The sequence below is a fragment of the Pempheris klunzingeri genome, chromosome 8 (genome assembly GCF_042242105.1).
Source record: "Pempheris klunzingeri isolate RE-2024b chromosome 8, fPemKlu1.hap1, whole genome shotgun sequence".
Taxonomy (NCBI): Eukaryota; Metazoa; Chordata; class Actinopteri; order Acropomatiformes; family Pempheridae; genus Pempheris; species Pempheris klunzingeri.
Genome location: NC_092019.1, coordinates 23,351,664 through 23,377,483, shown reverse-complemented (window position 1 = coordinate 23,377,483; position 25,820 = coordinate 23,351,664). Strand labels below are relative to the sequence as shown.

At 42.3% G+C, this 25,820-nt stretch overlaps 1 protein-coding gene across 2 annotated transcripts in view; it reads left to right on the top strand.

Annotated features, from left to right (window-relative positions):
* The window catches only part of LOC139205060 (raftlin), a 92,862-nt gene that overhangs the window by 44,991 nt on the left and 22,051 nt on the right, over window positions 1-25,820 (top strand). The window contains exons 4-6 of one of the 2 annotated variants that reach the window (XM_070835143.1): window positions 8,061-8,169; window positions 12,795-13,278; window positions 21,177-21,380. In XM_070835143.1, the coding sequence (XP_070691244.1) occupies window positions 8,061-8,169; window positions 12,795-13,278; window positions 21,177-21,380 (797 nt within the window). Of the gene's footprint in view, window positions 1-8,060; window positions 8,170-12,791; window positions 13,279-21,176; window positions 21,381-25,820 lie in introns of both variants that reach the window. The other variant, XM_070835142.1, reaches the window with a different exon arrangement.

Below are 25,820 nucleotides of genomic sequence, written 5' to 3'. Positions count from 1 at the left end.
TAGTGCCAACAGTCGGCCATGCCTCTTCCCTGCTGGTGTTTGTCGGAGATATCAGAGCTTGTTTTCCTGCCTTCAGAGGAAAAGCCGCCCACTTTTGCTTTTTCTTGTCGTACGGTGTGAGAAACTTCCCCAGCATGAGATAATTCATCACAGCAAACATGACAACTTAATTTGGGTTTGTCAAATTTTCTGTTTTATCATTATTCACTGTAATTTTTGCCAGAGTTGTGCAGTGCAAGGTGTTATAATATGTCTTGCTTATTGTCAATAACCTGACAGCTGCAGGAGGAAAATGGCAGATGAAAAAATCCCTTAAAGACCTGTTGCTGTACAGTCTTACTCCACACATCCACGTCGTCTTTGTTCATCATCTTTGTTTTTTGTTTCAGTGTTTTCTGATCCTTCTCCTCTGTGGTTAAGGTCAGGCAACTAAAATGACATGGTTTGGGTCAAGGAAATATTCTGGTCGTGGGTCTCCAATGCTGACAGGTGGAAGGAGATGGGATCTGAAGTCTAACACTTAACCACAGGTCCCAAACTCATCATTAAAGGAATAGTTTGGATTATTTGAAGTGTTGTTGTTGTATAAGGCACTTATCCATAGTTGGTCTATTACCTACAGCAGATTGTGGCCTCCGCATCCCCAGTTTGGAGGAGCAGACGAGTAATATGCAGCTGTGGACGGGCAGAAAAACATATTTCAAGAAAAGGTACCCAAGAAAATCAATATCCCTTTAACTGTAAGCTATATTTAGAGCATTTTCATTGCTTTACATTGCTGTCAGACAAACCTTTTGACTGTGAACTGAAAGCCTTTCTCTTTTTCTCTTTGCTTGTTTCAAAGCCACCAGCCTCCATTCACAAAAACAATCATTTTACCTTGCAGAACACAGGAATTTGCTGTGGTAATGCTGCCTCAATCAATGAACCAACACCTTGTTTTGGATGTGAACTAACCATTCAAAACACCAAAGTCACAGAATAACACAAGGAAACTTACCAATTTAGGTAGCGGTAACTAGCAACTCCCGTTCTCTGTGAGATAAAATTACTGTTTTTGAGAATTTAGTCTAGAGGCTTTGAAGCAAGAGAAGAGAAAGAGAGAACGGCCTCAGTTCCCTAAAGTGCTGTCTGTTGGCAATGTAAAACTGTGAAAATATTCTAAATATAGTGTACACTTACACTGGTGTTGACTTTTCAGGTGGGGCTTTTCTTTTAAAGCTGTTGATGGCTTTCTGCCGCCCTCGTCCACAGCAGTACATGGCTTAGCGTTTGTGACGGAAGTCCTGCTCGTCCAAACTGGGGGTGTGCTGACCGCAGTCCGTCTAATTAATGCACTAACTATGGATAAGTACCTCACACAACAAATAATCTGAATTGCCCCTTTAAGATGTTTTGTGGCACTCTAGAAATGTCACGCTATTTCTGCCGTTGCATCTGACAGAAACATTACTTACACGAGCCGCATGAGGTCACGTCTCAGACAAACAATAGCCCGTTTGTACACGCAACGAATGCCGCTGTTTTTGAGACAATAACTGAAACTTCAGCAAAGTAAAATGTAAGTCAGTTGCCTTCACATTTTTTCCTATCTTTCTATCCATGTAGAATTAAGATGTTTTAATCAGCTGCTACGGAAATAAAGACGTATCATGACATGCATAAAGGTCACCCGTCAAGACTTGAGCCAGGACGCTGGCAAAATGTACACTGCGCTCTTTCTATTGTTAATTTCATTTGGCATCCTGGTGGAGTGGAAGAACCTAACTGAGAGTGATAGGATGGCTGTTTTGTCCACAGTAGAGGAAGCGCTATGGTTTATTCAAAGCAGCCATTCTCTCTTCTTCTATTAGACAACTTTTCCACCTCAGTGAAGTATGACAGCATGAGCTTGACCTGAAGTTTTTCATGCACAGATAGAGTTGCAGTGTGAGTGAAGTCTACTGAAATATTTTTTCCCATTTTAAATTCCCCATTCGAAATTTAATGATATCTTCTATGTTCCTTATCACAGAAACACAAAAGTCACCTGAATTTAACAACATTTAAGGTGATCTTATATTATCAGTTTTAATTATTTAACCATATTTATCAGAAATCATGTTTTTCTATCAGTGTGGTACACGGCAGCAGAAGCCACTTAACTGAGCCCCAGCAGCCATTGCTATAGAGACATTTAGAACTCTTTGTCGTTACAAATGAGAAAAAAAATTCATTTAAAACTGACCCATAATCAGAAAGTGAGCTCATTTAAACTGCTTAAAGTTTTATCAGTGTAATGTTTAGCTTCAGCTCAGCATTACTTGCGCACAAAACAGAATTTTAAACATAGTGATTGGATGTTTCTTACTGAAACTCTTGAAAATCAGACGACTTTATATTTTCATGAACACAGGCTTCTTTTCAAAGTACCCTGATGTGTTCTAACTCAGGTGTTTATCTTTTATACTGATTACTCAATAGAAGGCTCGAAACTCTCACCTACAATTGTCAGTGGAGAAAATGAACATGGCTTTTCAGACCCTCAATGCCTGAAATAACTCCTATTACTTTGCACCTATTTTGTAAATAGGTGACATGCCTGTTGTGGGGTGAAAAAAAGGCAGCTAGCCATGTTTTAGAAGGTCACATAGTTGAAATGCATGGCACCTTATTTGCCCTTCCTACAGGCAGATTGTGCCCATTAGTAATCACCTCCTACGCTGTGGTGTACAACACCTCAGGTTCACTTTCAGCATGTCCAGACATTCATGCAAGCAGTCCAAAGACTCCTCGGCTTGTCTCTGCAGCAAAACCAAACAACAGAAATATTGATTCTGTATGAAAAGGCTACGGCTGAATGGACTGCATCCCTCCTCTTTTTTGTAAAGATAGGTTTGCCTTGCTCTGGAGAAAAAGACACCATGAGGCCAGGGAGAGGAAGAAAAGAAAATCACGCTGGAGTGTGAAGAAGTAGAGCAAAGACACATGGAGACTGGATGGGATAAAAAAAAGGCGAGAGAGACAGAGAGAAAAAGAGACAGAAAAGGAGAGAGAGATTGAGTGAAGAGGGCAGAGGAGTCTACCATCCTTTGATGGCCCCGGCCGAAAGCGGGGCTCAGGCTTTATCTCTAGCGTCTGTCACCGTGGAGACAGCTGCTCACATCAGCACCAGCCCAGGGGAATCCAAATCTCCACCAGGGAAAAATGAAGGAAGAGAAATAAGAGAAACCAAAAAGCAGAATATCTCCACTTCAGTTCCCTTCTGCTGTCAGACCCAGAGAGCAAAAGAAGAAGAAGAAGGAGAAGACAGGGACGGGGGTTGGAGGGGGTTACAGTGGGTTACAACGGGATTGAAAGCATGACAGTGAGCAGCCATTCATCCGCCACTCCAAAACATACAGCATTCTGTATTGCCCTGAAAACCGAAAGTCAAGGTATCAGAGCTGACTGGTGTACAGCAGCTGTATATGATTCTTTATTAAGCAGGCACGTACGTCGCTGGACGCAGCCACAGCCACTTCCCTATAGTATTAACCTCAGTGTGAAATACTCAGCCAACGTGGAGAGGGTGACGCTGCAGGAATCTGTGCACAGTCAGGAGCTACACCGAGGTTGTGTACGTACAGAGCCATGTCATCTGTAAATGTTAGCACACTGTCACCTGACTGACATATCTGGTTAACTGGGTTATAACTTTGGAAAACTAAAGATGGCAATTTGTCATCGCCAGCATCCCCCCCCCACACACACACACACACACACATACACAACCCCCCAACCCCCGTTACAACCTGCTGGGGGAAAGAGAAAAAAAAAACAGCAATGCAGACAGAATGGATTGGACCGCTTGGAAATTTTAAATGTCAACTGTCAAATTTCCTGGTGTTCAATTTGATTGCGATAGAATAGGGTTACAGTTCAGCAGGCAATGTCTGATGGGATATATTCATCATCACTGGGTAATTGTAAGGAGCTCCCGTGTGCTCAGGCAGAGAAAGAGAGGGATCGAAAGAGAGAGATGGGTTGAGAGGGAGGAGAAGGGTGGAGGGTGTAAGGGAGATATGGAGAAAGAGGAAAATAAAGAGGTACATACTAAAAACCATTAGAGGGGATTTGCTCTGGTGAAATTATTCCCAAATGTGTGAAAATGTGACATTAGGAGAGGTGTGCTATATTATTAAAGCTCCGCAGTGACAGAGTGCAAAAACATGGGTTCAGTCGTACCAATAGAGGAGTGGTGGGTGAGAGGTCTGACACGGCTCTGTTCCTGATGCAAGAGGAAAAGGAGTGAACTCGCATTTTTAATAATATTCAGTGATTAGAGGAAAGGTTTTATTCAGCGCGGAATTTCTTTCCTTTGCATGAGAAAAGCTCTCATTGTGTACAGTAAGTGCAATTCAGCTCCTCTCAAGCAATTTCCTGGAAAAGGCTACATTAAAGTAACAATTTAAAACACTTTAGTGAATGAATACTTTGTTACTTTCTGGCAATGACTGCTTTAAAAACATACATTTACACATATATATATATATATATAAGTGGTGAACATACTGAGCAATAAGTCAGACTGCAGACGTTTTAGTCTCATGTATCAAGTCTGCATCCGTGGAATCAGTGAGTGAGCAGCATATAGACAAACTCCATTAACAAAAACACCAAAAAAAACGAGTACTTATTGCAGCAAATAATGCCAGTCATATAAGTAAGAAAGAAGGTGACCAAGATAGTTTCAGGCTTAAACAAATACATTGCCCATTTTCAACCAGCTTTGTGTCATTAGAGAGCGCCTAGAATATGCAAATAACAATGTTTAACTTTTGTCCATGTTGCACTCAGAAGTCTTTTGCTGGCTCGAAGGCTGTTGTTAAACAACACATTTTAATGGTTTAGTGCTGGAATCAGACATTCTGAGTTACTTGTGTGAGTCAGTGAGTCAGAATACAGTGCTTACGAATCGCGGTGTTTGGAGAAGGGCATCCACAGTGCAGTACATTCTGGTTATTTTCCACCTTTTGACCAAAAAGGAACACCACGGCCCATTTCCTCTGTTTTCTCTGGCCGTGCAGCACCAATCTTAAGAATATTTGCTCTTTTCTACTGCATAGACAGCACAGTTTTATGAGAGGACTATCCTACCAGCACTGAAATACTTCTTTAAACAAAGAAAGGCTAAACTGGTTGTAGACATTTTTTTTTTTTTTAACTTCCCCTGAAAAACAATAAAATGTCAACACAATCCTTTCTCATACCTCAGTGAACACAGTGTAATTGGAAACCGCACATTTACAGATGATGTAGCCACCACACCGCTAAAGCAAATCCCCAAGTAAGCCATTAACAGGTAATACGCAATTAGTTACCATGTGATCGCTGAGCTCCAGTGGGAGTGATTAGTCCAACACAAGATGTTCTATGGCAAAACAAAGCATGTGGGGCAGGCGGGGGTTGGCGGTGGGGTTAGCAGGTGTATTAACCCAGGAGGGAGCTCCAGGTAGGCAGGCAGGCATTTGACACCCGTCTAACCACACGAGACCTCAGAGGTTGACAGCCGGTGCTGCATGCTGCATGAAAAGTCACCGTTTCACACCGTGAAGATGGACTGCAGGTGATGCAGCTGCTATTTTTAACCTGAGGCCTCCCCCCAGGACTGAGTGCACCGTTTGAATCGTTGTTCTCAGCCAACTCTCTCTCTCTCTCTCTCTCTCTCTCTCTCTCTCTGACACCCTGCCTGTAGAAATCTCTTTCCATCCAGAGGTTTTATTCCAAAAAGAGTTATTCATTATTTAAAAAGATGTGACACCTTCTCTGTGCAAAACATTTGATAGTACAAAATTGAAATCACATTCTAGAAAAAAAAAAAAACAACTCTGTGAAGGACTGAATCTTTTTTATTTTATTGATAGAATCTCGGTGATGACCTGGAGTTTCAAGTCCTGTCTCAGAATGAATTCATATCATTATGAAAGCAGTCCTTTTCATTTCATCCTTTGAAGCTGCCTCTTGCCTTGCAGCGCACAGGGGCACCTGCAGACCTCTCACTACAGTATTGCCAAAACATGTTGCATAAGGTCTATAGTGGAAGGAAATAAAACAAATGGGTCACACATAACTACACTATCTACGCTCCGCTGGCTGTGTGCGTCTCTCTTTCTCGGTGTTTTGTTCCCTGAAGACGTGCCTGGAGCCAAACTGCTTGGCTGTTCTTTATGTCGCAAACCAACGGGGGACACATCCACCTTCTCTGACTGCGCCACCGGGCTTCTGACATTGTGCCTTTGAATGTTATGATGCTGCGAAAAAATGAGAGCCGTCTCTCAGCTCGTCGTAATGAATGTTTCACGGAGCGTGTGAAGTTTGTACTTAACGAGTCAGTCGGCCCAGTTTCTGCTCTGCTGTGTGCTGCGACAGCGATGTGCGCACGGCGACTGGTGTCAGTGAGAGTAGAGGAGATGTGTGGTGACTCTTTTTTGTTTGATGTTTTGTGGATGGATGACATAAATGAGAGCTATTAGTCATACTGTGAAGTCTAACAGAAACACTCAGGCCTTAAGTTTACAGTGATAGTGCAGTGATTTTCAAACTGCGTGATTCTGAGTCATGTGGGAAAAATTCAGGAGTGCTTTCGCTCTGGCAAAAGATTTATGCAAGCAACATTTATTCAGGTGGTAACGCTGACAGGTGAAGTAAAATATAGGCATAAAGAAAGAAAAACATGTAAACACGTGAGGCTCATCAAGCAAACACTTCAAGAAAACATAAAGAAGCTTATATTGCTCTCTGGTTCCTTGTGAATATAGTAGGACAGGCTTGTGCCTTTTGTGTATAAAACTTGTAGCAGCTTTGGCAAAGTTCCTCCAACTTTATGTGTCAAAGCGAATTTACTAATCACAGGCAGTCCAACTCAGCCTGTGAAAACAGTTGTAGGATTATTTCAGAAGCCCTGGAAGGAGCTTTGTAAAGTCTGAGCCTCAGCGTGGGCTTGGAGACGACAAATCTTTAATTGGAAGTAGAAATAGAAATGTGATCAACAATAACTCATGTAAAGACAAAAGGAAACACATAGACTGACGTTCATATCTTTTTTGTGCCCCAAACTATTTCTTGGCCAGTTGCAAGACAGCAAGAACTATTCCTTTATTCCTTTATACTAAACTGTTTCTCAAATGCTATAGTCTCATTGTTGATGCATTAAATCGCTAAATCTGCATCCAGCGGGTGATGTGATGGAAAAATCCATTAAAAACAGTTACCTGCACACACACAAAGAGGCAAGGACATGTAAGTGCACTCAGAGAGAGTCTTTGCGTGAACTTGTGTGAGCTACAAGCACAACCTTTGATATGCACACCGGCATGCACGCATGCATATTATACCCTCCCACGCATCAGGTGTCCGTGTAAAGGCAGAGCGCACACACACACACACACACACACACACACGCGCTCGCACCTACTGTATATGCACGTGAACTCTGTTGCACACTGAGGAAAAGGCGGTGAGGCTTTTTCCCCTTGTCAACAGGATGAGCAGGCGAGCGATGGAAGCTGGGGCATTCGTCTCCTCAGGGCTGGCTGTGGGATTTCCTCCAGAGGACAGAATAGGAAAATACAACACCACATAAATAGATTTTCCCCGCTCAAAATACTGATATGGCCTGAGAAGGGAGGGCTGATGGGGGGGGGGCGTAAGACAAGATTTGCATTGAATTTCCAGAATTCTGTGCTCCCCATGTGTTTCCTTTCATCCATGTGGATCTTTGTCTCACTTAAGTGTTTTATTGAATTTTACTCTCACCTCCCACAGGGCAACAATAACATTAACAAAGCTTCTTGATGCAGAGTAAATTGTTGATAGGCGGATATTTTTGTGTTATAGATTTCATATCTGGGTCTGTGAATAGCACCCTGTTTATGTGTGTCTCATGACTGTAATAATAATCTAGGTTGCTTTTGAAGGTGTGTTTGCATGTGTGTGAATGCATGCATGGGTGCCCTTGTGTATCGGGAGCATTTGTCCAGCAGGCTGGTCGGCTGAAAGGCTGAAACTCATTGTCCTCTCTCCCACTGTGGTGCCTGCAGGGCGGAAAGGAGCCAGTCAGTCAGCCCACCATACAAACTACAGCTGGAAGACTGTCTGTCTGCTGAGCAAGTGCCCACCCCAGAGCTCATCCAGGGCTACGTCAAGAAGGTAGGGCCGCTTTACAAATGCCAAACTGAAGGTTTTGTCAGTTTGTGCCCAGCTGGAAGGAAGGATGCAGGGAGGGAGCTAGAGATAGGGAGGGATGAATGCAGAGAAATTGTGGTGGCTTTTATTCCAAGAATGATGGCTGGATGCATTATTCTAACAATAAATAGTGAGATCCACAGCAGACACAGAGGAGCGTGTGAAAAATGTTCCCAATATCCAAATATAAAGTCATTCAGCTACCAAATCTGAGCTTACTTTGTTCAGCATGTCACCCTGTCAGGAGGCTCAGAAAACACAAGGTTCATATGTTTACAAATGTGTTTTAGTGAATCAGCCACATGGCTAAACTTGCTTGCAGTATGCTGCTGTCAGGCTTCCACAGCAGCTTGTCACAGAATGCTTAGAGTGCACTTGCCAATGACGTACACCATGTTGGAGGAGTGACAATGAAATGATTTTCTTTAAATAACCATGCCATTTAAAAAAAAAAAAAAAAAAAAAAAAACCCAAAGAAACCACAGAAGTTGTAGTGAAGTGTGTGTATTTCAGGAGGTGTCAGGTAGGAATTAGAGGTAACAGATTTTGTTACAACTCCTCTAATATGAGCCGCAGTGACAGGCCTGCACTACTACTACTACAAGAAATGCGCTTGTGGTCGATTATTGTTATTGTGAACTTCAGCAGCGACGTTTTTTGAACAGAAGAGAAATAACAAGTCATCTAAAATGAACTGTTTTATACGGTCTGACGTAGATCCACTTTTGTATCATATTTTAGGATTTTATTTTCAAAGTAGTGACTCACACACACACAGAGACACAGACACACACAATAGTTTTTCTGAATCCATTTCACAGACATCACAGGATGAAAGGATTTTTTTTTTCAGGGTGCAGCATATTGTTCCATTGCAGTGCTTCCCAGTACCTGAATGTATGTATGTAATACACTAAAAGCTGTGTTTCCTTAATGGTTCATGGCTAATGTTAATTAGCAAACCAAATAGCTCCACATTTCTGTATTTTCCACGGAGGAGATGAAAGCAGCTATTGTAACAGGAGCCAGAAAGCTGAAATCACATCCACTGATCTGATAATGAATTGGCTCTGTAGCGTATGTCACTGTTATGAATGCACTGCTGCAGAAAGCCTGTTTGAAATGGCACTTCAGATGATATATATGAACACCCCCTCCTCTCTTATGCGTTGGTTGTGCCGTGTCATCGTGATTCAACCCCCCCACCACCCCACCACCCCACCCACCCTGCCTAATCTGTATATTAGTGAATAGTACGTCGGCCTTTGAAGCCTCACTCCTGAACTTTTCTGTGCATTTTGCCCTTCGATTAGTCATGCAAGCGCATTACTGTTGGTTATCATTTTAATCTAGTGAGCTGCTACAGGCCTGCTGGTTGAGGAGGAAGAGGAGGAGGCCATGCTAGAAATCTATTAAAAGGGAAGTGGACATGGATGAGTGGTAGAGGAGCGAGGGGAGAAGTCCATTCCCTTCAGCCTCTCTCTTGGATTACCATATGTTTCTTTCTGTTATTGTCCCTCTTCGTCTCATTTTTTCTCCTCATTTTCTTCCCTTTCTCTTCCTCACTGTCTCAATCTCTGTCATTATCCCTCTGCCTCTCTTTCTGTCATCTCACCCCTCACTCCCTCTGCCTTGCTCAATCTCTCTCTCCGGGGGTTTTCATCTTGACCTTCAGACACCTCCTCCTGGTGCCACTTTAATAACTTACGGGGGAAATAGGAAATGTGGTCTCAAGTCAAAATTGAAATGGGTTTTTCACTGCAGGCTGTTGATATTCTGGTGGCAGAATAAGGGAAGCTGCTTCCAGAATATTTTTCATCAAGTTTGTCCTCGGCATCATTTCGGTTAATGAAAAGAAATGATGCGATGCAAAGTTTCCTTTTTGACCTCAAAACCTCATTTTCTTGACCTGAGGTGGTTCCCTCTGAGCCGGAGCAACTTGTCCATTTGGATTAAGAAGTTTAGAAGAACAGTTGCTTTTGTCCTCCATTTATTCTGTGTGTTACTGCAGACAGTGTGTAACAGTAGATCCCTATAGTCTACATAGGCTGTAATTAACAATTATTCTCATATTGAATTAACCCCTCACCACACAGTTTTCACCTATTATTTCCCTTAAGCTAATAGCTGTAGATTATTAAACTTGTTTTATTATAAGATACATTCAATGTCATCTTTTTCCAGCTTTTAATTGAAGCTATATGATTTTATACATTTTGTACAGACACAACGACTTCACTGATGTCCTGAATGCTCCTCTGGCACCACCTTACAAATGGCATTTTTAGGTTTTTAGTGAAATATCTGGTATATCTGGTAGTGAAATATCTTTGGTTCTGACCCATAGGTCCCCTTCAAGATAAATTGTAATAATCCTTTTACGTTTCATCTAGCACCGCTTGTAATGTCTAAATGTATGGATCTTGCAAAGCTGGTGACATTCCCACCAGCCTTAGCTGTGCCGTCTGTTTAGTGTTAATTAGCTAATGGCAACTTGCTAAGGTGCTGAGCTAAAATGGTTAACATGATGAGCGTTAACTGTGCTGCATCAACATGTTAGCATGCTGATTTCTAGCACTGAATTCAAATTAGCACTGTGCTTAAATACGGCCTCGCAGGATCGCTGCCATGGCTGTAAAAGTCAAATTTCATTCCAACATGTTTACACTGCTACACACACTGTAAACCAGCAAATCCTCACATTTAAGATGCTGAATGAGCAAATGTTAGAAATGTTTTGCTTAAACGAATGATTGGTTATCTAAATTGTTGTCCGTATAAATTCAGCAAGTCAATTAATTAACCTAACATTTAATCACAACATTCTTTTATTAATCCAGCAAGTTATTTACTTATTAACAGTGAATTTTTCACAAATTAGGGCGACACTTGGCTCTGTGCACCTTTGGGGCAAATGTTTCAGGGCTTCTGATGTAGCCAGCGGATATGTGGATAATGGATGATGGATATCCAGGCCAAGACTTTCTGTTCTGTGCGCCAGTCACTATTTAACTCATATGAATGCCAGTCAATTTTGAAAAGGTTATGAAAATTGTTAGATCAGTCAGATGATAGCCAACGGGCTGGCCAATAGTCGAGATCGCATTTTGGCCAATGCACACAGACTGGTAGCCTGGATGCAACCAAAGCCTGCTCAAATGTGACTCCGACTACAGATGGACTACAAACAGAATCCAGAATGCATCAATTACCAAAACCTTGTCCCTTGGCCACAGGTTCATTCATTCATATGCAGGTATCAATTTATAGATCATCTGTTATGATGCAGGACTGTTGGCACGTTTTTTTTATAAAAAGGAATCCAATCTAAATGGTTCTGCTTTGTCAAACAAGGGATTTATAAAATAGTAATAATGACGGTACTAAAAATAAATGTAATCATTACAGCCCACTATTCGAATGTACTTTGCTATCAACTGCGCCAACATTAGACAGTCCGAGGCATTCATCTCTCTCTCTGACTGTCTGCATTACCATTAAATGAGATACAACAGTTGCTCCCTTTTATCTCTGCAATTCCATTTCAACATATTGGTGAGGGGAATATGATGTGGTAGCACCCAGAGAGCGTTCACTGATATTAAACAATATGGCTGGAAACAGTGTGACTGTTTTCCAATTTAATTTCATAGTGAATAACCTGCGCATTTCATTTGATTTTTATTCTCTTCCCTCACTGTGGCTCAAGATAGAGGCGGGGACCGTCTTGACTTGGGGGTGGCGGTGGTGCTGGGGGTGCTGGGGGTGCTGGGGGTGCTGTCTCAGGGGGCAGAAATAGAGAACGACATCATTAACATTCTCTGACAGTGAACGTTTCAATCTCGCTCCGTGGCACAATTCCGATGTTGACATGAGATGCCAGATGACAATAAGACAGAGAAAAGTGAGGCACTGGATTTGGGATGCGGCCCCGGCCTGACAGGGGTTGTGGCTGCTCCAATCTAATCAGCAACTGTGCGATTAGTGAAGCTGTTGGGGAGGAAGGAAAAGAAACCCAAAAAAAAAAGAAAAGGAAAGATTCAACAGATGCAGGGGACTCCGTGGAAAGTATTGAGGGAAAAACAATTCCGTGTCATGATAACTGATCTCAAATTGGCTTCAGTTTGAGATCTCCTGGGAAATAACCTGTATATCTTCTGCTCCATAGGCTGTTTTTTTTTTTCCATTTTCATCCTGAATTTACATTTTTGGCATTTTGCTGAAGCGCTATATCCAAAACTAATGAGTGCTACAGCAGCGTCACAACCACGTTCTCCAACAGTACGTGCAATCAAGGCTAGGGCTGATTCCTTAATTGATTATCGCTTAATTTTTTAGTCTGTGAATTTAAAGAAAAACTACCGGAAAAAAAGGCCCATCACAATTTCTCTGAGCACAGGGTGACATCTTCGAACAGCTTGTTTTGTCTGAGCAACACTTTACACAGATTATTAAATGTATGACAAAGAGATGCATCAAACTCTGCTGGATGGTGGGAGCAGAGAATGTTTGGCACAAATCAGTGAATTGTGGCATTTATCATCTTTCTCTCTAGCTTTAAAATGTTTTCTTCATGCTCCAAACAGCAGATCCAGGATGCTGCTGACCAGGGTGTGATGTTCGTGGGATTTGTCCAGGAACCCTATGGCGCCCCATGCACCAGGATCAGAGAACCAGACACCCCCTCCCTTTCCCTGCACTCCAGCCCCAGCTCTGTGCTCGGTTCCCTGGGCAGCTGCAGCCCGTCGAACCCGTCAAGCCCCAGAAACCACGCAGAACCTGGAGCTCAAGCTGAAGCAGTGGACAAAGAGGGGGGTGAGGAGGTCTCGTGCGAGGCTGGGGAAGGAGCACCAGCTGGGGAGAAGAGTCCGAGTGAGAACACTGGGAACCATTCAGGGAGCGGGATGGAGGGCAGTCAGGATGAGGTCTCGCCTGCGGTGTCTCCAGTATCAGAGGGAGATCTGGAGCACAGTGAGGAGCTGACGGAGGAGGAGTCGCCATGTCATAATAACAACAAAGACAGTGGCCGAGACACAAAGGAGAGGCAGAGATACCGCCCGCGAAGGGGGGATGGTGAGTGGTCTCTATGGTTGCCATCATAAACTCATACTAAATGGCAAATTGGGTATTAAGCAAATTACATGCAAATTAGGGCTGCAGATTTTTTTTGTAGCAAAGTTTTTAATGGATGAATCCTGCTCTGTGTCATGGACAGACATGGAAACATGGCATGTGCTGCAGTTACACAGAATAAAAAGTAAATAGACAGAAACACATACAAGTGCACATGTGTATGAACATATTTAGAGCCTAAAGCAAATATTCAAAGCACAAAGACAGCAAAGGTTATTTGTTGTCATATCCTTCTTCCTCTTTCCCATATCCAATTGATTATTTAATTGGCTATGTTTGGGTATCTGAACCAATTTCTTTAGTCCAGAACACACAGCTGGTCCAATTTTGACCAAACTCAGAGAGAGGAAGAGCTCGTACTGTGCTCCGGCTAGAGTTGGCATTCCAAAGTGTGTCATCTGAAAACATGGGCAGACAAAACTGAGAGTATTTGCACGGCCGCATGTCACTGGAGGTGAGTGAGTATGTATCTATGTATGTATGTTATTTTGTTGTTTGTGTGAACAGACTTTAAAGGAAATTACACTAATTGGCCGGTGGGGGCCACAGACTTAAAAGGTCAAAATTTCAAATTTTTTTTCAAAGCTTTGTTTGCAAAGCTAATACTCCAAATGACACTAGCTGCCACACAGCTACCCTTACAAATAACACAGGGAGGCCTAATTAGGGAGGATAATTAAGATTATTAAAGGTCAAAATTTCAAACTGTGGAAGGCCGTAGCCTCTGTGCAGCCACAGACTCAGTGTTGGTGAAAGTTGTATGAATGCTGCCGTGGCATTTATCAATTCCAAGATGATTACCTGAAAATTAGCACTGTTTCCTTTGCGCTGCATGTTAATACGCATTCACACCTGTGAATGGAAAGAGTCTGCTGCTGGTCCCAGAGCAGCTAAAGCAGCTGGGGGTTCAAACCTGCACTCAAGGGCATCCATTGTAAAAAAAAAACTGAAGCTTCTTCATCTCACACACTCACAGAGATTTAAACTGACAGCTTCTAATCTTCAGTCAATATTTGTCTACACATCTGTGTTACTTGCATTCTTTGGTTGCATTTGAAGCCATACCTTTTGGGTGTTTAACTAAAGAACAGCGTGGTGCCGTAGATCCCTCTTGAAACACTTGGCAACTGTGGAGGTGTCATTTCTTGCTATTGCCTCAATGTTACACAACAATGTGCTGCCTTGGGATATAATCCTGTCTATCCGTTACACAAAAGGAACCGTCTTCTAGCTGCGGTGCATACAAATTCACACATGTAGCCGATGAGTCTGTGAGATTCAGCACAACAGTTGTCGAGTTTTTTTTTGGAAACTGCACGTTTCATGGCTCGCTTTTTTGTCTTCCCAGAATGTGAGGCATACGTAGCTACACCTTTCGGAGTTATTCACGGTAGCCCCCTTCTCTGTTGGAATGGTGTCGAAATTAGCACAGACATTTATAGTTTCGGCTTTATTTGAGCATTTCGAATTGACAGATGGTGACACCCACCACTATCACCCCCCTCCTACAGTCTCTCCTCCTCTCACAGAACCTATTTGTGATGTGGCGGTGCAATGTGCAAACTGTGGATTAGACACACGTCCCAGTGGGAGTGTTGATGTATGTGTGTGTATATATATATACTGTATATTTATACAGTGTGCAATTTGTTTAAGTTCAAAGCCCCTAATGCTTGGTGTTGCATAATGAATGTACTCTGTGGTGTGTTCGCTCACTGTGGTGTGTTTTTGGTTGCATGTGTATCTATGTGTCTTTACATGTCTGCGGTAACACACACTTGGCATGACAGCAGACCACAGCCCACTGGTCCATCTGGGCCTCCCTACAGTGCATTTTGCAGTAAGATAATCCCCCATTGCCTTGTCCTCTACCTCCCTCAGCTTCACAGCTCTCTCTCCTCCCCCACCTTCATCCCGCTGAATCTCTGTGACAATGCCAGCAGCGCCGGTGTAGCAGCCAGACAGGGTGGTAAGGAAGCCTGCCAAGCTCCCATGTCCCTCTTTACTAATGCCCAGCCTGCCGAGGAGGCCCAAGAGTCTCGGCTACTGCTGGCTTGTCCCCGCTAATCCTCAGATCTCGAGGTGAACGCTGTGCAAGTGTTGGCAGCGGAGCTGGCGAAAGTCTGTGGTTTACGGTCGAAAGAGGATCTCCATCCCTCAGACTGGAGCACTGGATAGAAACTGAGCCCATAAGTTAGGAGATTCAGATGCTTGAATGGTTTGAAGGAAGGGGATTCTGGTGGATGAGCAAGTGGAAAGTATAACACGGTAGCAACAGCTGCACACTTGTTTCTGGATTTCTTTATTTACATAAGCAAAAACATTTTGTAGGAAATTATTTATTTAACATTCTGAAGAAGCATTTATACTTATTTATCATATTTTATTTTCTTACACTAACTTCTGCTGGCACCTAAAGCATGACTGATACTTCTATATTATTAGTTATGATGATAAAGTCATTTTTTACTTAGGGTAAAAGACGGGACATGTTTTTTTTCATTATTTAGCAAAACACTACCTTTTTCTAACGTTGACCAAGTAAACATTACATGGGTCCTTTGTACCACCTAGCCTTAACTCTTCCCAACGACTTCTTTATACTACAGGAATGTCCCCTTTACTGGACTGAAAAAATCTAACATGCAAGCCAGAGGTGCATTAATGTAATTTGTCGGCGACAGAGTTGAGACTAGGGGCTGTGCAGGGGATGTCATGAAACTGAAGAGAAAATGCACGAGAGGCTCATCCAAAAAAACAGGAGAAAAGGGATACTGAAGCACAGTCGACATTTAGCGAGCTTCTCTGATACCACAATGCACTGACTGAGTTTCTTGTTGTGATATAAGGTTATAACGAGCTTTAAGCAAACAGCATTACAATTAAGTAAAGAACTTTATCATGGTTGTAATCCAGAAGAATGTCAGTCTGAAATCTTCAAGCATCTTAGTCAATGTGCAGAGGGAGTCTTTCCAGCGGCTCGGCTTTATCCTTGAGTTCAGTGTTATCTCTGTTCTGATGGGATCAGTGTCCAGCTTCTCAGATTATAGAAACAGACGTTGAAATGATGACCTGCCATTCTGGAAAGCTGCGCTGCTAAGATCATGTCCGCCGACCTCGTCATTTGGACAGCAGGGCTGCCATCAGATAAGCCTTTGAAGCAACATGCTTTCAACCGCCTAACAACACTCATGCGCTCATTTTCTTGTTAGCAGGGCGGCCGGCGACAACAAGAGTAAGGTTAGCCACACAGACCTTGTTCTGAAAGGCTTAGTGGTCCTCTGTTGATGTAATGAATTTGTGTGATTAGGTTCAAAGGACTTAGTCATGCTCTTCTATGTGTGTGTGAGATACGGGGGTACAAGTACAGCTATAAATATCAAATTATTGGGGCATTAAGTAAAATATTACTGAGCTAAGGAACAAAAAGGACTCTAATGGAACATGGAATACATGAATAACGTTATTGATCAGGATCGTTACTTTGCCATTCGGTGACATTTCTGCCTTTCAAACCTTGTTCTTGTTATACGGCCAAAAAGCAAATGACTCTGCAGTTTCATTACCGCTGGTAAAATATAACCTCTCCAGCAGATCTCTGCACTGAAAAGTTTGTTCTATTACTCAGTAATGTTTTCTGTGTCATTTATAGGCCAGTGTAGCACGAGGGGACAGGGAGAGCAGTGAGCTTGCCAAGAGACTTGTTTTGGAGATTTATGTTGGTTACTAATGCAGTTTCTTTAAGATCAAAGATTACTTAGCCCTCTGTTCTTCCTAACTATAAAGTATCTGCGCCCCTGCTGCTTGCACTAACTTTCCCAACACAGTCTGCCTGCAGGGCTCCTCTGTGCAGATGTTTCCATAATATCTCAAGCTTGTCATTGGCATTGTGATGTGTCACTGGTTTCAGTACTGGCTGGTGAAATAGGGGAGGGAAAGTGATGAGGTATGCAGTCTGTCACTGTAATAGTGTAATTTTGAATATCGTTTTTATGAATTCTGATCCATAATTTAGTTGTGTAAATCAATGCTACGAAAGCAATTACTCGTCTTTTCTCGTCGGCTGAAAGTCAAAGTGTCAGCGAAGCTTCTGATGCAGCTTTACCTCGCAAAGCTCGGCCATTCTGACATTTACATCTCAGCTGGAAAGAGGAACAATGTCCTCTGTGCTTTTCCTCTATGATGCATTGCAGTGATGCAACGAGTCAGCCACGGCACACCCAGAAACAGAACAGGATGCCGCTTTCGAAATTCAAGTCAAACTTAGTGATTTGAATGTGTTGAGTTTTAGTTGCAAAAAGAGAGTCAGATTTCTAGGATTGTACCCGAACCAGTAGCCTGACTTTGCCAGACCAAATCTGTACAATGCAAAATAGTCAGGGACCTGTCAGGTCATTTTTGATTTCCAAGGGTCATTATCAGTGGGCACAGACCAAAATGTCCCTGTTCGTAGTTAGGTAGAGCCACTACCAGTCAGAGTAACGAAACATAACGCATTAAACCACCAAATCCTTCCTGACAGTGGCAGCCATCTTGGTTGTTAATGGCTCAATGGCGTTCTTCTGTTAGTCATCACCTGCTCTGTAATAGATAAACAGCTGTGATTGGCCTGGTCTGCTGGAAATCTGTCTATGGTTGGGGAGGGGGGGCGGCGACCAGAAATTAAAACCATGAGCTCACAGATTAGTCTGGTTTCCAGGCTATCAGGATTTTCAGATCTGAATCAGGCTTCAGGCCGTCGCAGAGAACAAGTCACACAGCCCTCCGTTTTTGGTTTCTAGCACAATTAGCTTTGTGCTAATTTTGAGACTTGGTTTGTAAAACGAGATTTTAGTGGCAAAATTTGAAAATGACAAAATTTGAGCTGTAGTGCCTGGCAGCCCTACAGAGTTCTTATTTCTGAAATACTCGAGAATGCCAGATGAAAGCACAAGTCGGTTTGACAACACAGTTCGACTCGCTATTATTCTACAGTCCGGAGTAACGGACGTATAAATATCAGGAGATAGTCTTCTTATCTTTTGGTACCCCTACACTCCCCCCTATTTTGCCCTGGCGAAGCTTCCCTTAGGCTAGGCACTTAATCCCTCTGATGCTCCACTATATCTCCTGTGAACAGAACGCTGCTGAAAAGATGTTCTTCCATGACTAAATAAAGGCTAGAAAATGAGCTACCTACCCTCTCACCTGAATTAGAGTCGCCTTGGTGCCATAATCATAGCATAATTAGACTGTAACAAGATATAATGCAAGGAAAACTTGCAGCTATTATTCAGAAAACATCTAATATTGTGAGACAGACAGAGGCCTGGCAGCGTGTTTCCTACTGGTGGCTGTTATAAATGAAACATTTACAGTCCCATCAGTGGCAATGGAATCATCAAATATGGTTTAATGTTGTTATCTAATTATACCATGATTACAGAAAACAAGGGCTGCAACCCAAAATACGGCATGTCTGAATCAGGTAGCACACATGACACAGTCTTTCTTCCTCGTGGCCTGCCTGACGCTCACTGACATGCAGAAAGGATTCATGGGACAAATCGTAGTGATACATCATCTCAAGCTTGTGCACATAAACTGTAAAACCAGTTTGTATGATACAGATCGCTAGAAAATCATTCACAGTGAGGAGATGCGTTGTTGTGGCAAGTCGGAGGCAATGTTGAATGGGAAGTCATTTCGTTGTTGTGCATTGTCCAAGATTTGTTTGCCATATTGTTCTTGTTGTAACATGGGTAGCATGGGGAGGACGAGGGGAGGGTGTGTGAATGTTCTGCTGTGATTCAACTTCTCTCAAGAGTGACAAATGACAAGATTTAGGGAATTTGGTGGCCAGCTGTCTCATCAGTCAGACGAGCCAGACAAGAAATGGTTATAAATGATTCATTCTTCCCGGGTGTCTGCTGGACGGATGGACGAAAGCAAGGACCAAAAGCGACTGAGCCATGACTCCCCCACCGCCGCCGCCGCCGCCGCCACCCCACGTCAATGTCTGTATGTGTGTGTGGGTGGATGGACGGGTGGGTGGCAGTGCCGCACATTCTGCTCGTCCATCTGGTTCACTTGGGGAAAGACAGTCCAACATTTGCATTAGAAAGAAAGGGGAAAACGTTACCAGACTCGATTTGAATTGCTTTCTGCCCGATTCAAACCCAGCTCACATCTTCCCCGTTTGGTGTTTTTTCAAGAAGTAAACGGAGCAAATATTTCACTCTCTCACATCACAACAAATAAAACTCTTTCCACTTTGATTTAGTATGATATGAGCGAGCAGCGGTGACATACGTACTGTGGGAAAATTTCCAAGCCCGTTTCTCCCTCCTGAGGCCTACTGCATTATGTATATTTCTACTTGATGTAAACAACAGCTAGCTGGAGAGCTTTTAATGCATTATTCAAAGTTATACAAGGAATTAACTCGGTTACAATGAAATGGTCCCTTTTAAGTTCTGCATCAGCAGAGTAACATCTCTTCTGGAAAACATTTAAAGGAATGAGGATGACTTGTAGCATGAATATGATCAGATTGCTTTTGATTCACTACATGTTTGTTGTTGAAAAAGAACCAGCTGAAAAAAGAGGCAGCATCCTTGGAAACGATTTTCAGGGTATTTTTAAGTCCAGCTCAGGGCTACACAAATCTCATCTTGTATTACTTTTGCATTTCTTGTCTAGTTTGCACCTGCCAGGTGGAACGTTTGTTCATGGTATGATAATGAAGTTGAGGTTTTTATCACAGTGCCTTGCATACAAATGTGTCCTGATCACACAGGCTTACAAGACACCTGAAGTTAATGTAAAACGATCCAAAGTGCAGCAAAAAAAAAAGATAATGACAAACACAGGTTTCTCATAAGACAATATAATCAGATCCTCAGAAACTGGTCGACTGCAAATTTAATGTATTGCGGTTGTTATACAAATATTTATGCGTTTATTGCAAAAGCATTAAATATCAAAAAATTGTCCAAGATTTTAACTTTTTGCGAGAATGGTGTGTAACGAAAGCAAGATTGTAACGACACAGTGTGACAACTGACTAGTCAGGGTCAAACATGTTGGCTACTAATGCTTTACTAAATGTTAGCGTACTAATTTCCATGCCAGTGCTGCCCTGTTGCTCTATGACCAATTTCTTGAGCTCAGCTTAAGTATTTTTTTTTTTTTTTTTACAAGAATCCATGCAAACCGTCTCTACCTAGCCAATTTGTATTAACAGTCGTCTTTCTTGGGAGAAATCTTATCTCCTACACTGACTCGTTTTTCACAGAACGAGGAAATCAAACGAGTTGGGGAAAAAAGAAAACACACAAATCGTCACTTGCTGTTGACAGCTGACGACCAGGAACACTGTGACCAGCTCGTCTTGGCCGGAAGCTTGTTGACTGTCCACACATTGGCTGAGTTTCCTAGTTGGCTTATCTCATAGGAAGTAAATGTCATTCCAACTGATTATTACCACGCTAATCACAGTGCGGTTGTGTGGTTTAAAAGATTGTGAAGAAGTGGTCATTTTCTGCATCCTGTCTTAACTTAATGCTGCAGATAGTTGTTTGCACGGAAACAAAATGTATCTATTTTGAAGCAAAACTCTGCTGTCTCTCAGCCCACTGTTTATCGGGCCAATTATAATAACTTCTGGCAGCTGAAGGGCGGAAAGTGCTCCTACAGATGGAGCCAAATTACACTTTGGATTGAGGCCAATGTACAGCAGTAGTTCAATAATCATGCAGTAAAACGTGGGACCTCCACAGAGGCTACATCTGTATTGTCACAACCTTTAAGTTGAGAGTTAAATCAATGGCTGGGGCTTGTCTGTCGTGTCTCACCAGGGGTGGAGCTGCTCGCTTTGTACAACCACCCGCCCATCCGAGAGGGCCAGGTGAAGTACTACACTGTCAAGGTGCCGCTGCGGGTCCAAAACTGTGATGAGGGGGTCAAAGGCGTGGAGGCCAACTGGCTGGATCACATGACCCAGCACTTCAACAATGGAGCCTCACTGGTCGATGGATACTTCCACCTGGGCAACGTGAACGGTAAGCTGGCATGACTCCGTTACTGCAGAATGATAGTTTTCCCAGGAAAAAGATGTTGTCATAAGACATGCAGCTCCCTGTAATTCTAATACCCACACATGGTAGCATCTCACACACAGTCAACAATATTAGAGTGCGAGGTTTGTATCATACAAACCTCACATTAACACAGTATTGTTCTTTAAATATTAAAAAAGCCCTTCACCTTTGGTTTTGGCCTCTTAGATTCTCCAGGTGCTCTCAAAGTTTAGACTATTGCAGTTATTATTGCAGTTTTCCAAATTGACTTTTTCTCCCCTTCACAGTATTACCAATAAAAATGTCAAAATCGAGCAGATGCCAAGTTCATGCCAACCTCTATAAAATGATAAGTCTGGGGGGAAGTAATGATGCACTTTGGCCTGTGTGTATAATACTTCCTCTGTCAGCATTAGGAAGACGTGCAATGCACTGAAACTTCACGCTCCATTAAGCAATATTATCATTATTAACTTTAAATCAAACAACTACCCATGATGTCAGAGTTTTAGCTGATAGTGCATTCAACACCCAAATGTTAAGCTCACACAGCCTTGGAACCACACTGATGTCAGTCTCATTGTTTCATTGTTTCCTCTATGTGAATGTACAACTGTCTGCATACAAAACTGTAAGCAGCTTCCTCTAACAAGCAAGCGAAGACAAGCCTGCCGTACGCTATCTGTCAAACACGAAATGGTAGAATGTGTTGTGTCAAAATATATGAGTGAGTGGTGAACAAAGTTGAGTAGTTAGCATCTTACATTTATGACGGCTTATGTCAAATGTGTGAGCGTGCGGCCTACTCGTGCGGATGTAGAGGACGCAACTCAAACAGCCTCACACACGTGCTCTTTTTGTGAGAACTTTCACAGAATTTGCAGAACATTGTAGAGAAGACCGTGCTGTGGGACGTGTGCAGAATCTGAAAGAAGCATGTGACTGTTATAGTGCACAGCCACTATCATTGCTCTCCTGCTTGTTAAACTTTCACATGTTCGCTCTTGAGTGGTTTTTCTTATTGGCAGTAAGTGGCCAGTCCATAAATAAAGAAACTTAAATACCTCATTGGTCACATCTGTTATGTGGCTCCAACGCATCCCTATTCACTGGTAAACAAATACAATGTGTATTTAGAGATCCAGAAAATGGACTGAAACTCAATTAATTCTGAACCAATTTTCATGAAAGTGAAGAAATTGAGAAATTGAACATAATGCTGGTTACTTGTTGGAATTCAATTCTTAGCCTGCTTCTGGGGTTTGTAGTGATTTATCCCCTCCACATGTGAAGTCAGTGGAACGAACGGTTCTCCGGATATACCACGGAAAGACATACAGAGATCCCTTCCTTTACAGAATACTTTAGAATACCTGCAACCCTGATACTCCCGCTCTCAGATGTACTTTGAGTTTACTGCTAACTCGATGCTTTTCTGCACAGACTAGCGTTACATTTTAAGGAACATTTCGACACTGAAATTGTGTTTTACAAATGACAGAAGGATGGCTTGTTTTCAGCTGTGTGGCTGACTTAATGATTCTGTCTTTATGGAGTTCACGGAGCTGTTTGGTATCCTCTTTTAAACTATTTCCTGTTTGGGTTTTCCTCTTCCATCAGACCCCGGCGGCTCTGTGCTTTGCTCTGACACTGGAGAAATAAGACAGCCAGAGTAAATAAGAGTCATAATTCATTAATCTGGGAAAGTGAACGCCTCAGCAACTCTGAAACATAGATAATTAACCTGATAACAAATTAGTGCCTCCTTGCATATTTTATGTCCTGAGAATGGAGTAATGAAGTGTATTATTATGATTCAATTTTTTTTTTTTATGCCTGTTAGGATCCTCTAACATATTTTGCATTTTTCATGCGCCGCTAAGATATGCATCTCTTGCACAGTGAAATTACTGGGAAGGATTGAAAGCAGATCAGCCGCAATATGAAGCTGTCTCTGCCTTCATTGACTTATAGAAATGAATTCAGCTCACATCGTAAGCTCAACCACTTTAGAAAACAGGCAACTTTACAGAGGTGAATGCTGCATTTTGGTCTCTTGAGACCAGCTGGCAGTGTGACATCAAAGCGGCACCCCGTTTGTTGTTAGCAGCTAATTACATCAAACAGCCATGCAGCTCGGCTTTAGAATCAGTACCCATTCCTGTCGTTTCCATATTTAGCAACTTCTTTGAGACGAGTTTCTGAATTCATGATGCTCGACACGACGATGGAGGAGACCATCTCAACCTCGTGAACATCAAGGACGTGTTTGACAGCAATACTTAAGGACGTGGAGGCAGACATGTGCGGCTGGATGGGAGATCGTAGTGACAGTGACAGCCTTGTTTTTGAGATACCGAGCGACCAACGTGCTCCGGCTTTCATGTGCTGACAGATACATGTGCAGTCTAATGAGTGTAATTACGTTTTTTCCAAGCCTGACCCCCCCAGTTTATGCAGTTGTACTAACAGTATTTGTCCCTCAGAGGAAGTGCTGTGGAGCCTGTCTGTTTTCTGTTACGGATAGCAATGCAAAATTCGGTGCAAACATACGACCCCCTGACTTTTCCTCCAGCGCCGCCATGAGGTTGACATTTGAGTTTTTTTCTCTCCTCATCTAATGGAGCACACGAGAGGCCTTGTGATATTTGATGTTCCCTTCACCTTTGTCTTTGCCTTTGGCGCCATTATCAAGTAAAATGTTTAAGTGGTCCAATATTTTGGTTTTAATACCTGCGGAACTCATGACATTCCCATCAGCCTCAGCTATGCTTTGTATTTAGTGCCAGTTAGCCAAATATTAGCATGCTAACGTGTTCAGCGAAGATGGTGAACATGGTAAACATTAAACCTGCTAAAGCATGTTGTCATTGTGAGCATGTAACATGCGTTAGCATCGAGCTCGAAGCTCCCACAGAATCTAGAATCACTGCTCTAGAGTCATAGTTTTGCTTTGCAATGTGTTGTTTCACATCTTATTACATGGAGGAGATGGCTGGTGCAGTTTCAGCCTCCCAGTAAGAGCCTCGAAAATTGCCTTGCTCACAGACAAAGAACCCGAGGAGGATGCTGGTTCTAGTTTGAACAAGTGACTCTCTGCTTAAAATCCTGCAAACCTGCCTGATTTTAAAGTTTGAAGCAGCTGCTAAAATGTGTAATCTGAGACAGATTATAAAATCCAATTTGTCATCTTTGAATAAACAGATTTCCCATCAGTCATCCACCCAAATACAACATAGATTTATTCCAGTGGCAGTACGGCCGTGCTGGGAGTCAGCAGTACCCACTAAAATTAAGCCATACATTAACAGTTATTCATTACTGTGCTTTTGTTATGCAAAACCCACAATTCAGTAACTGATTGAAATTAATTATCCATGCAGCTGTAAGCTCTGATGCCTAAATTCCCACTAGTAACATGATTTATAATCAACTTGAAAGCGCTTAGAGAGCTGCATACCTTAATCATGGAGGGGTGAAGTGGTGATGGACAGTGTGACTGACTGGCTAATATCCAGGATTAATGAAAAACAAGCAACACTGGCATATCAGCATAGTGTTTTATCAGTATATGACCTAGTGGTTTATTGTCCTGAATTGTTTGTTGCTCTGTATGATTTCATTTCACACATCGTTATACTCTCAACCTGCTTATGTTCATAAATTTAAAATATAAAATATAAAATACAACCCTTATTTTACTTTAATAACATTAATTGGCACGATAAATAAGATTGATTCGTTTCATTAAGCCACTTTTTAACCCTAGAACACTAACCTAACAGTTAGTAACACCATCACTAACGTCGGGTATATTTTACCCAATAAAAAAATACTTCTCATCAAAATATATTAAAGTACAACAATACATGGCAAATTGCAGTACTCTTCTTTAATTTTCCCCTATACAACGTCTCATGAAACAAAAAAAAGGTATCATGGGGGGATCCTATAAAAAGGCTCTAAAATTAGGGAATTCCTTTAAAAATGACAATGAAAATCACATGACCACAATCACGTGGGTGAAAATCACCCAACGTTAGTGTTCTAGGGTTAAACAAAAAATACATTTTTAGAGTTAAAGATCCCATTTCAATTACTGTACAAGGCATAGAACAGTTACTTGATAACTGGACCTCCCTCAGACAATATTATGTTTCTATGAAGACATGAGACTCTGGCCCTTTCCTAAATACTGTGCTAACCGCTCTATTGTCTCTGACAGTCGACTCTTTGGCACGGTCAAGACAGATGCACGCTTACACACAAACACACACAAAAAACACTCCGTGTCCCCTCGCTCTTCCTAAAGATGGGTTTCCATGGTGAAGCTGGATGAGAAAACATTAGGGGCATTGTTTGCATATGCATTTGTATATTTGTGTGTGTGTGTGTGTGTGTGTGTGTGTGACAGTCCTGTCT